We start from the raw sequence: 14,923 nt of genomic DNA, 5'->3' as shown, positions 1-14,923 counted from the left end.
GTGCTCAATAAATGTTAAGTTTCATTACTTTTGTTGGGAGAGAGGAACAAAATCCTAGGCTGTTTGAACTGATATATATGATAGTGACAAGTAAATAAGAGAAAGTCAAGAGAAAATGGATGTTTGTACATTTATATAAAATTGTAACAAAGGTTTAATAGAATCATTATAAGCACTAAGAAGATTTTTATAGGATCAATTATCCAAGAATTCAATTCTACATTCTGAGGATATGAAATATAAGAGAAGCTCAAGAGCACACAGTATAAAGAATTCTAGAAGAAGACACACCTGTTTGTCTACTGCCTACTTTAAGAAACTGCGCATTTATATGGAGTCTTTGTGTTGTCCCAACCCCATCCACTCTCTTACTCTCCTCAGGCAACCAGTTTCTTGAATTTGGGATTAATTATCATCACCTTGCTTTTCCTTAGTTTCAGCTTTTTAGCTTATACATATGTACGCCTAAACAACACATAGCTTGGATTTGCATAGTTTTAAGTACATGCTCTTCTATACCTTATTTCAACTCAGCATAACGCTTGTGAAATTCATCCCTGCTCTCTGGAGCTTCAGTTCATTCATTTTCACTGACATGAGACCACATTTTACGAATGCACCATTACTTATCTATTAAGAGTGGGACAAATGCTTTGCTTCCAGTTAGATGTTACAGGCAAGGCTTCCTGGTACACAGGGGTGACAGGTTCTCTTCAGTATATAAATACCTGGAACACAATTGCCAGGTTGCCAGGGTACACTCACCATCTTTGCTTTAAAAAAAAAAAAAAAAAAAAGCCTGCTTTCCAAAGTACTGTTGCAATTCTGGCGGAATTAAAGGGCAGGTGGGTTCAAATGCTTGAAAATGTTTCTCATTAATCCACTAGTCCGTCCTGACCAGGGAAACTCACCTCCGCGCGAGCCTCCACGTCACAGACGGTGGTCGCGACGGCAAGGGCGGCCTTGCTCTGCACCACGGTGTTGGCAGAGCCCAGCGGGCCGATGAGGGCCTGCAGGACGTCTTGGCTCTGCACGGCAGCGCGCAGTGGCTCCTGCATCGCCATGTTCATCAGTACGGTGGCCGCATTGGCCACGGCGCCGTCGCGCTTACTGGACAGCGTGCTTGTCAAGGGCCCGAGAGCGTCGGCTTCGGCTGCGGCACTGAGGGTGGAGGGAGGGAGGCCGTTCAGCGGGGTCACCAAACTCTCTTTGGAGCATGCAACCCAACCGAGGTTAGACAACGAAAGAGCTCAGAAATATGGTTTTAGAAATCAGCTGTCATGCCGTGCGCGCAGAATCGAGCACTACCGATTTAAATGGAATCTGGGAAATTTTCAGGTGTGAATGAATTAAAATAATCCCCTTTGCTACCTCTACAGCTTTTGGTTACGGAGAAAAGGTGACAGCTACTGTTTTAGAACCCCTATTACACCTGTCAGTTTTATTTCATTTTATCGTATGACACTGGGGTTTGAACCCAGGGCCTTTGCACAAAGATACAACCCAAGTCCTTTTTAATTTTTAAATTTTGAGACAGAGTCTGGCAATATTGCCAGGCTGGACTCACATTTGCAATTCTCCTGCCTCAGTCTCCCAGAATGCAGGTATTCCAGGACAACTGTTTAGTTTTTTACTCAGTGATGCTTGTGAGACTAGGAAATCCTATTCAAAGAAAGTCTATTACACTATTCTTATTAGGAAAATGAAACCTTAATTAGGAATAATCAAACATGAAAGCTCCTGATTTAAGTTAGAATTTTTTAGCTTCTGTTTCTTTTTTTTATATATATAATTCTTTTATTGGTACATTTTAGGTATACAATACGTTCACTTTTTTTTTTTTTTTGGTACCGGGGATAGAACTCGGGTCCTTCCACTTGCGAGGCAGGCAGTAGAACCACTGAGCTAAATCCCCAGCCACAATATGTTTACATTTATCACTGGGTGCTTGTACCTGTACATGATGTATCTTAGTTCTTTCTTATTTTTTCCCCCATTACCTGTGCGCCCTTCACCCTAGCTTCTGTTTCTTTTTCTTAAAATTGAGGGTGTACCACGGTTGAAATCAGCAATTTATTTTACATGTGAATTTTGCTTTTACAAATTAAACAAAAGATCAAAATAATGATACCAATATAAATAGATAAATTTAATGATGTATGTATATTCAACTGTTAAGTTTCCTATTTCTAGTATAAAAGACTACAGAAACTATCAGTATCTTAATTTTTTTTACTCTTAGAAAGCCTAAATGTTGTTTTAAGAATATAGTATTTTTCTGTGGTACTTGCTTGTACTCACTTTAAAAGCTCATAAACTAGTAAAAATAAAAATTAGAGTATTTTAATGAGTGGGGAATGATTGAATTAGGTTCTTTAATATTTGGAATAACTTTAAATAGATGATGTTCAAATATACAGAGCATTGTTGTGTTAAAGGAAGACCCCAAATTATGTGTAAACAATCCATTTAAAGCCAGGGGTGGTAGTGTATGCTTGTAATCCCCACACTCAGGAGGCTAAGGCAAGAAGATTGCCTTGAAGAGTTCATCAAAAACTTCTTGTATTTTGCTCACATATATTTTTACAGTTGGAACATTAAATATTTTTAAAATGCTTCCAGGATTGGGGGCAGTTTCCTGGGGATTTAACTCACGGCCTTACACATGCTAAGCACACTGTTCAGCAACACCTCAGCCACTGGAATTCAAAATTCTGTATATTTTCCAATTAATATATACTTAAATTTTTTCAAAATCATTTTGTTCTTGTGATTTATTTTCCCGGCATTTAATGCAATCAGTCCCTTAAATCAAGTCCTTTATATCTTTTAATCATCATGAACATGCTTTGCCCAAAATGCATGATTCCTTGGTCAAGCAATCTTTTTTTTTTTCCTTTGACAATGTTCACTCTTTAGAACATCTTGGAGAGTTAAGAGAGAGCAGCAATTGTGGTATTTTTATGACATCTATGATAGAATCCAGAAGTATTTTAAGTAAATAACACCAGTAAATTCTCAAAGGCTTTGTCTTTTATGTGTAAGAGGGAATTTTTGGGAAATCAAAGGAGCCCATAGGATCACATGCCATTGTTTAAGTTTCTTCTAAATGAAGAGATATTGAGCCAAGACACTGGAATTTCTATCAGGTGCTCCTGAGCTCTGAGTCCTTCTGCTTTGATTTAGCTCCTTCTTTTTTTTGAAGACATTCTGTGCCTTGGTCCATATCTCTTTTTTCTTTGTTCTTTATGGAGACAGGAAAGGGAAGTACATAAAAATCTAGTTGTTTAAAAAGCCAACATAGTGGAAGCTACTCCATCGGTTGAAATTACATTGAGCATAGTGCTGACACAGAAAGAAATCATGCGAGTGCATCGGGGAAGAGGCATGTGCATTATAAATACGTATCTGTCCTTAATTTGCTCTGTGTAGCTCTGTTTAAGTGGAAAAAGAATAACTGAAATTATTATGGTGGAAAATCAAACTATTATTCCTAAGCAACTAATTTCATTTCTAGAAACGGAGCACAGAATTTGTATTTAAAGAAAAAGAATTACATTAATTTTGGGTCTTTCTCTAACAGGGGCACACGGGCACAGGCAAAAGCGTTATCCCCACCCCAGTATGGGGATTGAACCCAGGCCTCTAGCCCTGAGCTGTAATCCAGTCCTTTAAAAAAAAATTCTCTTTTTAAATTTTGGGACAGGGTCTCACTAAGTCATTCAATTGCCCAGGCTGCCTCAAATTTGTGAGCCTCCTGCCTCAGCCTCCCTGAGTACTGAGATCACAGGAATGTGCCACCATGCCCAGCTAAAGCCTGTCATATTTTTAAAACACATTTCAATTTTCTAAATAGTATAGCATTATCCAAATGAATGGGACAGAAGTCAGAATGCTTTGTTATAAAATCCAGCATTATAAGGCCATGTGTCATCACAATAATTTGAAAATATTTTCTGATGTTTACTATCATTAGTCTTATCTATTTGGAGTTGTATCAGGTAAGAGTCTCAAATGTAAACTGAAAGAAAAAACTAAAAAACAAATATGAGAATGTGTAAAAACATTTGTTTTATCACATGATATATATAAGCAAAGGTGAAGTTTGATGTCAGGTGTACCCAGTCCATGACCAGGTCCTGATTATTTTGGCCTCTCCGGTATTTCTCAGATCTCTCTCTTCTTCATATCCCAATCTAAATCTTCTCTTGTAGGTTGATATAAATACAGGCGGTCCCTGACTTTTGATGTATGAGTTTTCAACTTTACAATGGTAGGAAATTGATATGCACAAGATAGAAAGCCTAGTTCAGATTTTGAATATGAATCTCTTCCCAGGCTGGCGATAGACCATAAAAACTCTCTCCCCGGGCTGGGGATTTAGCTCAGTGGTTCTGCCGCCTGCCTCGAAAGCGCAAAGTCCCAAGTTGAATCCCTGGTACCAAAAAGAAAGAAAGAAAGAAAGAAAGAAAGAAAGAAAGAAAGAAAGAAAGAAAGAAAGAAAGAAAGAAAGAAAGAAAGAAAGAAAGAAAGAAAGAAAGAAGAAGAAGGGAAGGAAGGAAGGAAGGAAGGAAGGAAGGAAGGACAGACAGAAAGAAAGAAAGAAAGACTCTCTCCCCTTGCTGAGACAGAGCAGGCCTGAGTCTCCATCCAACAAAGTGATCAGGAGGGCAAATAACTGGTCCCTGAGGTCTAAACAATGACATTTGCTAAGTTAGGTGTATTCAGTGCATTCTGGACATAGGGTATTTTCAATTCATGATGGATTTATGAAGCTAACCTCACTGTAAGATGAAGGGCATCTATAATCTAAGAAAGCTCTCTTCGGCTCCTCCAATCCCTTCTCCATCTTACAGTGTAAGTGATCTTTTAAAATTATAAATGCAGATATATTGCTTCCCTACTTAAAACTTTCATGGTTACCCACTGCCCAGAATAAAGCCCCCAGATTTTCTCCAGCTCTCAAAGGTATTGCATCAGCAACTCTGCTGCCCTTCCCAGCCCCAAGCATCCTCCTGCCTCTTCCTTCGGCTCTGCTCTCAGAGGCCGGCAGCCTTCAATTTGCCAGGCCCCTTTTTCCCTCAGGATACTCCCATACGCTGTTCCTGACACCTCCAACCCCTGGGATAATCCCCTTTCATTTTTCATAGTTCTGCTCAATTATCTTCCCTTCCAAGAAGCATTTCTTGATCCCCAAGCTATGAGATGCGATTGGAAAATATGGGGAACATTTATACTTTAAAATGCTAATTATAATAAAAGGCATATTGCCATTAACTCCCCTCAAAAGACTCCCCCCTCACTTAAGAACACACTTTTCCCATCTTGCTCACCACTTTCTGAAGCAATTCACGAAGTCCTATTTCATGAGTGCCTTTAGATGCACTGTCAATATCTGCCTTGATGTCCTGAATCGATTCAAGTGTTTACCTTTCATAGTCATCTTGACTTTAGGGAAGAGCCAGAAGTCACAAGGTGCAGTATCCATTCACACGAGACATAGCATAATGTTTTTACAAGCCTGACTTTCTGTCGGATGGCACTTGGCAGGAGGATTCACTGTATTTTTGTTCACATCTTGTAAACATACGAAGAGGGCTTCCGGAAGTGCGTCAGAAAATGGCAAGAATGGTAGGAAGGAGACTATTTCGAGGAGGGGTAATGACAGTGTGTCTCTTACTATAATACACTCTTAAACATTCACCATATATACTGATCACCCCTTGCATGTCTTTTTCAAACACGAGTTTAAGAGTCTTGGCTAAATATATACATTCCTTTTTGTTTAAACAACGATATTTTGGCACAAATGCTCGCGATCAGAGAAATGATCCGAGAACCATTTTTAAGGATTATTTTACAGCATTCATGATGAGATGGAATTCAGAAGTTTTTTTAGCGAAGTCTCCAAGGCCGCCAATGAAAAAAGGCCATCACCAAGGAGAAATCCAGCTACACGAGTGATGTACATGGATGGCGTCCGGAAACGCACCGTGCTGTCACTTTGGTGTCTCTGCGCTCGCGTTCTCTGCCTCGATAGCCCTTCCTGTGCCCCAACCTCTGCCTGAAGAACTCCGCCTGGCTCCGTCTCCAGTATCTGTCCGAGCGCCCCTTCCTCTGGAAGGAGGCCCGCGGAGACCTTCCTCGTCAGTCACCTGCGCTGTGCCTACACCGGGCACGCACTTCGGAGCGGCAACACTCGAGCCTTCTATCCCCGGCTCTGAGGGCAAAATACTTTACTTGGACTCCAGGCGAGGGGAGTGAAGGAAACCTTTTCAGGTCTTGAGGGGATGGGGCTTGGCTCAGCTTTAAGTGTGCAGGAAGGAAGAGGACCCCACAGAAGTGCTGCCCTTGAAACAAGTCCTCTCCTCCCCAACCCAGGCCGTTCTCTCATTCTGATGAGGCAATTTTTAGGTGGAGTTCAACGAATGAAAGTTTTCGCTCTAGACAAAATGTGCCTCAGGAGCACATCTTTCCTATGCGGTAGGCGTCTGTTTTGTCCCTGCGAACCCTGGTGGCTCTGGGGAACGCGTCAGCAGGTGACCCCTTTGGCATGTCTTGGAGTTGGATTTCTGCTGCAGTTTGAGGTTCGCATCCAACCCATCTGGAAAGGCTGGTTGCACGAAGCAGGGGTGACCTTGGGAAGGAAGAAAATCTGCTTGACAGAGCCCACATACAGGATAATATGTGGAACCCGATGGAACAGATGGTGATATTGGCAATCAGAGCCTCGTTTGTTAGCAGTGATTACAACCATCCCCACCAGCAAGACTTTTCATATGTCTCCCTGAGTTTTGTCACACAGAGGAGGACATATTGGTAGCAGAAGCGCTGCCAGTGGTCAGGAGCTGCGCATATGCAGCGGCCCCTGGGGGCGGCCCTTTCAAGCCTGCAGGCTCGTGGGGAGTCTGTAACGGCGGGGGTGGGACAGTGGCTGTTCCCACCAGCGGGCCTCCTGGTTGTTACAGCCAGGCTGGGAACGCTGCGAACAGGACTCCACTTCCAGCATTTTCCAACAAAGGTAATGATCCAAGAAGTGCAGTGTGTTTGCTAAATTGGTCCATTTCGAAGCTGAGAACACGGATTCCCCTGCTGCAGCCCCACAGCTTCGGGGTGCGGGGATCCAGGCTCCCAAGCCCTGGCTGAACTCCAGGGTTGACAAAACTGGCCAAGAGAATTGTCTCCCCTTAAAGAAATACTAAACACGCTTCTGTTAAGAGAGAATCACTTATAAAAGGAATTTATTTTCTAATAAAAAAAAAAAAGAGAGAATCACACTTAGTTGCAGGCAAATGCTTAAAAATGAAGGCTTTAAGTAAAATCTAGCCACAGACTCAATTGTGTTTTGTGTCCCAGCACGAAATAAGAAAAATGCAAAACTAAGAAACATGTGAAACTAAACTCTCTGTATGTATTGATGTCCCCTGGTCAGTATGGTTTTTAAGACTTCCAGAATGCTCCTTTATAGTACAGCTGCTCTGACCTCATGGTTCTCAAAAAGAATCACAAAATCCCCAAAAGAGGAATACACACCAATCTACCACTTTCACAAACAGTGCTCATGTTTTTGTTACTGACTTCGAAGCCATCGATCCAAGTCTGGGGAAATCAAATGCAATTTTCTTAGAAAGAGTGACACAGAGTCTTCATGGAGCTATCGGTTCCATCACAATACTTTGCTGCCCTGTCTGTACCTTCTGGTTCAAGAGCTAGACTGTCCTCCCAGTAATTAACTTCCTGCCACCGGGAAAAAGCAACTCTCTTCATATCACATGGCTGACTTGTTGCCTAATAAAATAGGAACAATGGTCAAGGTGTTAGAATATTCATAATATCTGCAGTTATCAAACGTTTCTGCTTAGCCTGGAAACTGGTCTACTTACATATCTGTAGGTGATTAAGGGATAATCTCAAAATAATTAGAGACACTATGTTGTTGATTTTTCTTAACCAAATGAGGGTGCTGAATGCTCTACTGTGACAAAATAAAAATCACTGGCCACGAGCTACCCTCAGACCAGCCTGGCTGATTTGATTCTCACCAGCTCAAATGTCCTTCTGTAGAGAGCTCTTTCTTGGTAAACCCCATGTCATTCTGTAGGACCCCTTTCAAGACCTCCCGGTCATGCCTCTCTCTGTGACGCTGTGCTGTTTTATTTGGTTGGTCCCACAGTCACTTCTGAAACCATCTTCTGCCATTCCCGGAGCATTGCCCACTCCCTGGCTCACATGGAAGCATGACAAAAGGAGCTTCGTGGGACCCTCATGCTCTTCTCCTTCTGTCCCTATAACGGGCACTGAGTCTAGTACATAACTCCTGAGGAATGGCGAGATTATTACAAAAGAAACTGAAGTTCCTAAGTGGACATCTTCCTTAGCCTTTGTAGAGAGGGATCACCTCCGTGCCCTAGCAGATGTTGCAGAATCTAGCACTGCTTAGAGGTCAATGACTTAGAAACACAAAACCCAGTGGACAAAACCTAGTGGATTCCTGGGCCAAGTAAGAAAAAACCTGGATGAAAACTCAGCTTTGTTCATAAGCCAGTTAATCAGCAGACATAAGATTAAAGCCATGGCCTTCTGACCTTTAATCTATGAGCTTTTTACATTTACCAATCTTTTAAGCTTTAAAAAGTATACTGTTAGCCAGGCCTGGTGGCACATGCCTGTAATCCCAGCACTCAGGAGGCTGAGGCAGGAGGCTGAGGCAGGAGGATCGCCTGGGCTACATAGTGAGTTCTAATAGTGAGACCTTGTCTCAAAAAACTAAAAAATAAAAAGTACAGTATGTTCAGGGAAAAAAATACAAAAAAATATTTGCTTCACATCATCATTCCTCAGGGAACAAGAAATGAGGAGAGGCAGAAGATAAAAGGAGGAGAGGATGGATAGGAAAATAGAAGCTCAGGAAGGAAGCTGGAGGAAGGGCAGAAGGAAAGAGAAAGGAAGGAGGGAGGGAGGGGAGGGTCTCAAAGGTGTCCCCCTGCCTTTCTCATCGGGAGGGATTCCCGGAGATCCTGAAGGCAAAGCAGGGCGTTCTGGGGAAAGATGTGGAGAAGGCACTGGAGAAGCAAGTGAGAAGCTACAAGGGTGGAGATCCGGAATTTCAGCCCAGCAAGTGCGCTGGGTGTTGTACAGGACAGTGTGAGTGTCCTTCCCACCTCAGTGACCTTGAACAAATGCTGTGCCTCCATTTCCTCATCTGCAAAGTGGTCACTGCAATGACATTCCTGCCACACAGGACTTTTTAGTATTTAGGGATATATTCCATTGGGGTGCTTGGCACAATAGTGGGCCCATAAATGCCAGCTATCGATATTGTCATCAATCATCTAATATTCACGAGCCATAGGGTAGAGTTTTGGATCATGGAAAATAATGCATTTCAAAGCGTGCATGTGTGTATGAGATTTTCAGATGACTTTTCAGTGAAGGAATCTCCCAAACCTGCAAGGCTACAGCTGGGGCAGCTTCCTTGGGAATCCTCCCCACGTCTTTCCTGCTTTAAGCAGTGAGCAATCAGGACCATTCTTGAGAGAAGAAAAACCACGGAAAATTAATATGAAAAGTCAAAGATGAAGAAAAATAAAGTTACGTGGGTTAAAGTTTGCTTCAAATTAAGACTCACACAAAAGATATCCCAATTGTGTGACAATTTCCTCTAAAAGCAGTAATGCTGGAAATTAAACTTGAAGGAGTACCAGCAACTGTAAAATGATATGCAAGTATCAGTCTTTGCTCCGTAGGGTAATAAAAGCAGCACGGATAATTTTCTAACTGGACATTTTATATGATTCACCTAGCCTCACAAAACTGGTAGCTAATCAAACTATTTGTAAAGGTTGGGCAGGCATCAACTGACACAAAATGGGGATGTGGAAACAAGTTGCTTTATTATAAAATTCAGCTTTTCATTCTGCTTGTTTCTCAAATCCCGTATGCTTTTCCCAATCCAGTATAACCAGTGTCATCACAAGATTCTCTCAGGAAGAGAGGAATCCAGGCTCCGAGGGGTAGAAATGAAAGTAATTTGGATGGAAAGAACGCAGAAATAATTCATACACGTTTACCATGAAGACTCTTTCCATCCGTTTTATCTCTTAAAGTCAGAGAACTTTTAACATTTTAAATGACACTTTCAGCTCTTTGAAGTACCATCTTTAATTTTTCAAAAAAGTTGACTCTCTTGAAAGTACCTCCATTTCCATGGCAAGACTCACTGTGAGCATGCTAAGTCAAAGGATCTACAATTCTACAACGAAGTTACGTTAAAAGCTCCACAGCGAAATGCTTCCCAGAGACGTCTTTCATAATGTTTCGAAGTATTATTTGGGGTACACCCGAGCGCGTATCAAACAGTCTGCGCGGTTTCGTTAAACCGCAGAGCAGGCCCTGCTGCGCCTCGCCCCCCTCCCTTCCCCTCCCCAGGCCGCCGCCAGGGGGCAGTGTGAGGACGCGGTTCCTCCTGCAGGCCGAGGCCGCCGCGCTCCGAAAACGTTTTTCTTAGGGGAAAAAAAATCCTACGCGACAAAGACAGTACCCACACAGCTTAAGTCCCACCTTGTACGTCAAGGCTAAAACATAGGTTCTCCTCTTTCGTGGATGGTTCCTACGCCCAATGGTTCTTTAGTAAACAGCACCCGAGCAGCCAGGTTATTTATCCTCAGGCTTGGCCAGGGAGCGACCAGGACAAGGTGCAGAAATCTGTCTGTCAGAGGCTGGGGGTGCACAGCTGTACCTCTCCAAAAGCTCCAAAAGGGATGGCGGGTGAAGTGACATTTTGCCGTTTTGCCCCCTTTTAGGAGAATTTTTTTTTTTAATTTTTCTTTCCTGCAAAATGAGCATCCTACCCTGCACTATGACCAGCTTTGCACAATGCAATGTGAGCCATTCTAAGGGATACGCACTCGTCTAAAGTTAAAAAAAATAAGAAAGACCAAAGGTCCTGAGTTCCATCCCTGGTACTAAAAAAAAAAAAAATTGTAAAAAAAAACATACAAGTACATTACGTTTCTATCCCCAACTCTATTTCATACAGTGAGAAAGGAAAAAAAATAAAACTTGAGGGCTTTCTTAGGTGGTCAGGTAGGATCAGGCCTCCCTGACGACACAGTTAACCTCAGTAGGCTTTTCTTGAAGCGCTATAGAAAGTACCAACTTTAGAAATACGATGTAAAATTCTGTACGTGGGATACTTTTAAATTTTTCTCTGCAAATTATGTGGCTACCTTAGGCATGGCAGCCCATGAATAATTCCAGTGAGCATTAAAATTAGTTTTATTATTTTTATTTTCGGTGCCGGGGAAGGAAGCCAGGGCCTTATGTATGCTAGGTGAGGACTCTACCACTGAGCTACACCCTGCAACCTTGTAAAGAGATTTTTTTTTTAATACCGATAATCCAAAATAACAGGTCATCCATGTGCATGGAAAAGATTCAAAAGTTCCCCAAGCACTCAAACACCCAGCCGTATAATTCTGGACCCTTTGTTCCTCTCTGGAGGCCCTGTGGGCTGTGGTCCTGACTCAGCTCCTGGTTTCCTTTGTGTGGTCCTGGCCGCAGGTCACACAATAGCAGAGCAGCCCTGGGGAGGAGCTCTTTGTCTCGCTGGTGGACTCTGCAGTGGCTCTGCCATCAGTCAACTGATTTTTTAAAGTGACCATTATATATGCTACCAGGTAGAACTTTCTTGGGTCACTGTCCTTGTGAGAAATCAAAAAGCAGTACAAAAAATAAACAAATAAAAACCAAGGAAATGGAGATAAAAGGTCTCTAAGATTTAGAGGAATTGCCCCATTCTTCATGGATGAGCCTAAAGAATCAGGCTTTGCAGGATCTTACTTGTCATGTGTAAACAGGAGTCTTGATTATGTATTTACTATAGAAAAACTATAATTTTTAACTCTTCTATATATATTAAATGATTTGTTATTCTTATTTTTATTTTATTTATTGCATTTATTTTCAAAAAAACCCAACTGCTTTGGGGCCGGGGATTTAGCTCAGTGGTTCCGCCACCTGCCTCACAAGCACAAGGTCCCAAGTTCGATCCCCAGTATCAAAAAAAACAAAAACAAACAATTGCTTGGTTTGAAAACTAGCCAACATTTATGCAAATTTTCTTCTCTACCCCTTCTCTCTTTTCCTCTTTCTCTCTGCTAGAAATCAAATCTAAGGCCTCGTGCATGCTAGGCAAGCACTTTATCACTGGACTACAGATCTGGCACTATACTATTTTTCTAATCTTGCCATAGTAGTCCAATGGCCAAATCTACTTAGCATTGGCCAAAGGAAATGAAAAACATCAAGCCCTTTCATTCTTAGGATAACATTAAAAACTAATTCTGATCAGATCCAACAGATGGCAGTGATGTTATAAATTAATAGTTTAAAATATGCTCATTATAGGCATAATCTTTCTCCTCAGAAAGATGTCATCCACGAATAATTCTCTCAGTACTTGGATAAATAATGTAAAATTTTGACATGATTAATTGGATAAAAGAGCACAGGGTAAGTACAACATGAAATTCACTGAAAATATTTCCTATTTTGAGAATGAATAGCCTCTCATTTCCAAAAAGTACTACAAACAATCATCAAATAGATTAGCACTGTACCAAGAAAGGATCTGTCCAAATTAGCTAAATGGATTACACGGTGTATAAAACTCACCACTGGATCATGATTTCCATTTTTAAATGTTCCTCTGGATGGGGAGGGGTTACTTTCATTTTTTTATTGATGTGTGTTCTCGTTTCTTACACTTCTAATAAGTGATTCTAGCTGTTTTTGCCCTCTTGTATTGTGCCTTTGGACAGCCATTTTTATTCTTATTTAAGCCTTTTTCCATATTTTTTCTACTAACCTTTATCCTGCAGGTAATAAAAAATGAAAAGTATGAAAAAGTTCTCACTATTGATTGCACTATGGCTTCTGTGATCCAAATTAAATAATAAAAAAACCACCAACACTGATTAAGTTATGAACATGGTGGATGCTTTAGACTTTAAAATAGATTTCCTATTTCTTATTGTCCCTTTACTTTTGTTTGAATTTGGGGGGGTACACTTATCCCCCCTAAAAGCCTATGATAGGATGGACGCTGTTTTCAGATGCTTGTGATTTGTCAGTGAATTACACAGAGCAAGGTTGCTCCCTCCTGGACACCAGTGGTGGTAGGAGAGAAGGCAGCCGAGAAGCAGGCTTGGGTGTGTGCCCGTGTGTGGACCAATCTAAGACTCCACAGTAATGAATGGTGGCCTCTTCACCAGGGTGACATTTGAGCAGTGACTTGGAGGGGTGAGTGAGTGAGCCCCAAGCCTTCCAGGCAAAAGAGTGGTTAGCATGAGACACAAGGCAGAATGAAACTAGAGGCTGCATGTACTTCCAGAAGATACTGAATGGCCTATTTTACTCTTCATCGTTTTACTCTTGTAAGTAAAGAGATCTGTATTTGTTAATAATTTTTAAATGACAATTCATTTATACAAAACTCGAATACCAGGTATTATGGCTTGTGTTTAGGTGTTCCCCCAAAGCCTCATGGGAATGAGGTGGAGCTGCTTTGGAGGTGGCTGAATCTAGAGTGTGTGACGCTGGGAGTAAGAGCGTGTGATTACTAAACCACTTCGCAAGAGTGACTGGTTTGGCACAGCCCTAATCCCGGGAGTTTGAAAGAGACAAAGGGGCCGGAAGACACTGCTAAGGTGTCTTGTTGCTTTCACTACTTTGTGTGCGCCATGTTGTTTCTCCTCTGCGATGCTTCTCTGCCACGGGCCACCCTGCCTTGGAGCCAGCCGGTTATGGGCTGAGACCTCTATGAACTGTGAGCCAAATAAATCTTTTCCCCTTAACTTTGGGTGTCAGCTATTTTATCTCAGCAATGAAAGAAAGGTAACTAACACACCAGGGAAACTCACATATCCAGAGCATGCATGAGAACTTACAGAGGCTGAGGGGAGAAACGACCCCCGAAGAGCCAAAATACGAAGAAGAGGCCTCGAGCCCTGCTTTGGGGCTTTTATACAAAATGTGATAAAGCTCGTTACCTGATGTCCAAGCTATTAACTTACGGAAAGAAGGGCCTGAAGGGAGCTTCCAGCAGAGGCTATGTTAGAGACTCTGTCCACGCGATCATGCACTGCATGAAAAGGAGCAGCGGCCCTGCCGGTCAGGGTCTCAGAATGCATGAAAACCCCAGGGACCCACCGGAAGCTGCACCCATGATGGGGGTCAGGGACCCCATCCCCCGAGGGGCCTGACAGTGTGAGCCAGGAGCATGTCTAGGCTTACAGTGACATCTACGCCCTCTTCCCCCAAGCTTGATAGTAGGAGGACCCATCAGAAGAGCTGGGAGGGAAGGATTTTAGGAAACTTTAATGCAAACTCATTACAAAAGATTTAAAGTGTTGTTAATTGAAGAAGTAACTTTGAAAATGTTCAGAAAATGTACACGGGAATCCTCATTCACAGAGAATACCAAATAGGGGAGATCTTCTGGCATTAATTAAGGTGATGTTCAAATGACTTCAAAATTGAAAACCTTCCCCAAGGGGGTATATATGGATGGTCTGGTTATTTAACATTGCCACTAACATTTCTCATCATTGCACTATTTTATTGCATGTGAATGTGTTTTCTTATTGTGAGAAACAAGATGTAGGAAAAATCTGAAGTCAGATATAATAGGCAATAAATTAATTTACAGATAGATTATAAAAAACTTTTTTTTGTATCACTGAGGACTGGACCCAGGGCCTTTGCACTGAGCTGCGTCCCTAGCCCTTTTTAAGCTTTTTATTTTGAGAGGGGCCTCACTTTGGCTGCCCAGGCTAGGCTCCAATTTGTGATCTTCCTGCCTCAGCCTCCCAAGGTGCATATTTTTAGATTATAAAAATACTTTAATAGGGCCGGGGATTTA

General features: G+C 42.0%; 1 protein-coding gene across 11 annotated transcripts in view; it reads right to left on the bottom strand.

The window, feature by feature from the left end:
* Armc3 (armadillo repeat containing 3) overlaps positions 1–14,923 on the bottom strand; it is a 101,991-nt gene that overhangs the window by 32,024 nt on the left and 55,044 nt on the right. For all 11 annotated transcript variants that reach the window (XM_021240437.2, XM_021240440.2, XM_013077864.3 and 8 more), the window contains one exon: positions 912–1,161. In XM_021240437.2, coding sequence (XP_021096096.1) covers positions 912–1,161 — 250 coding nt within the window. The remainder of the gene's footprint in view (positions 1–911; positions 1,162–14,923) is intronic.

The sequence above is a fragment of the Heterocephalus glaber genome, unplaced genomic scaffold (genome assembly GCF_053883595.1).
Source record: "Heterocephalus glaber isolate CG9 unplaced genomic scaffold, H.glaber_assembly_v1.0 deba00000768, whole genome shotgun sequence".
Classification (NCBI taxonomy): domain Eukaryota; kingdom Metazoa; phylum Chordata; class Mammalia; order Rodentia; family Bathyergidae; genus Heterocephalus; species Heterocephalus glaber.
The sequence above is the reverse complement of the archived record's forward strand: the minus strand, read 5'-3'. Positions and strand labels throughout refer to the sequence as shown.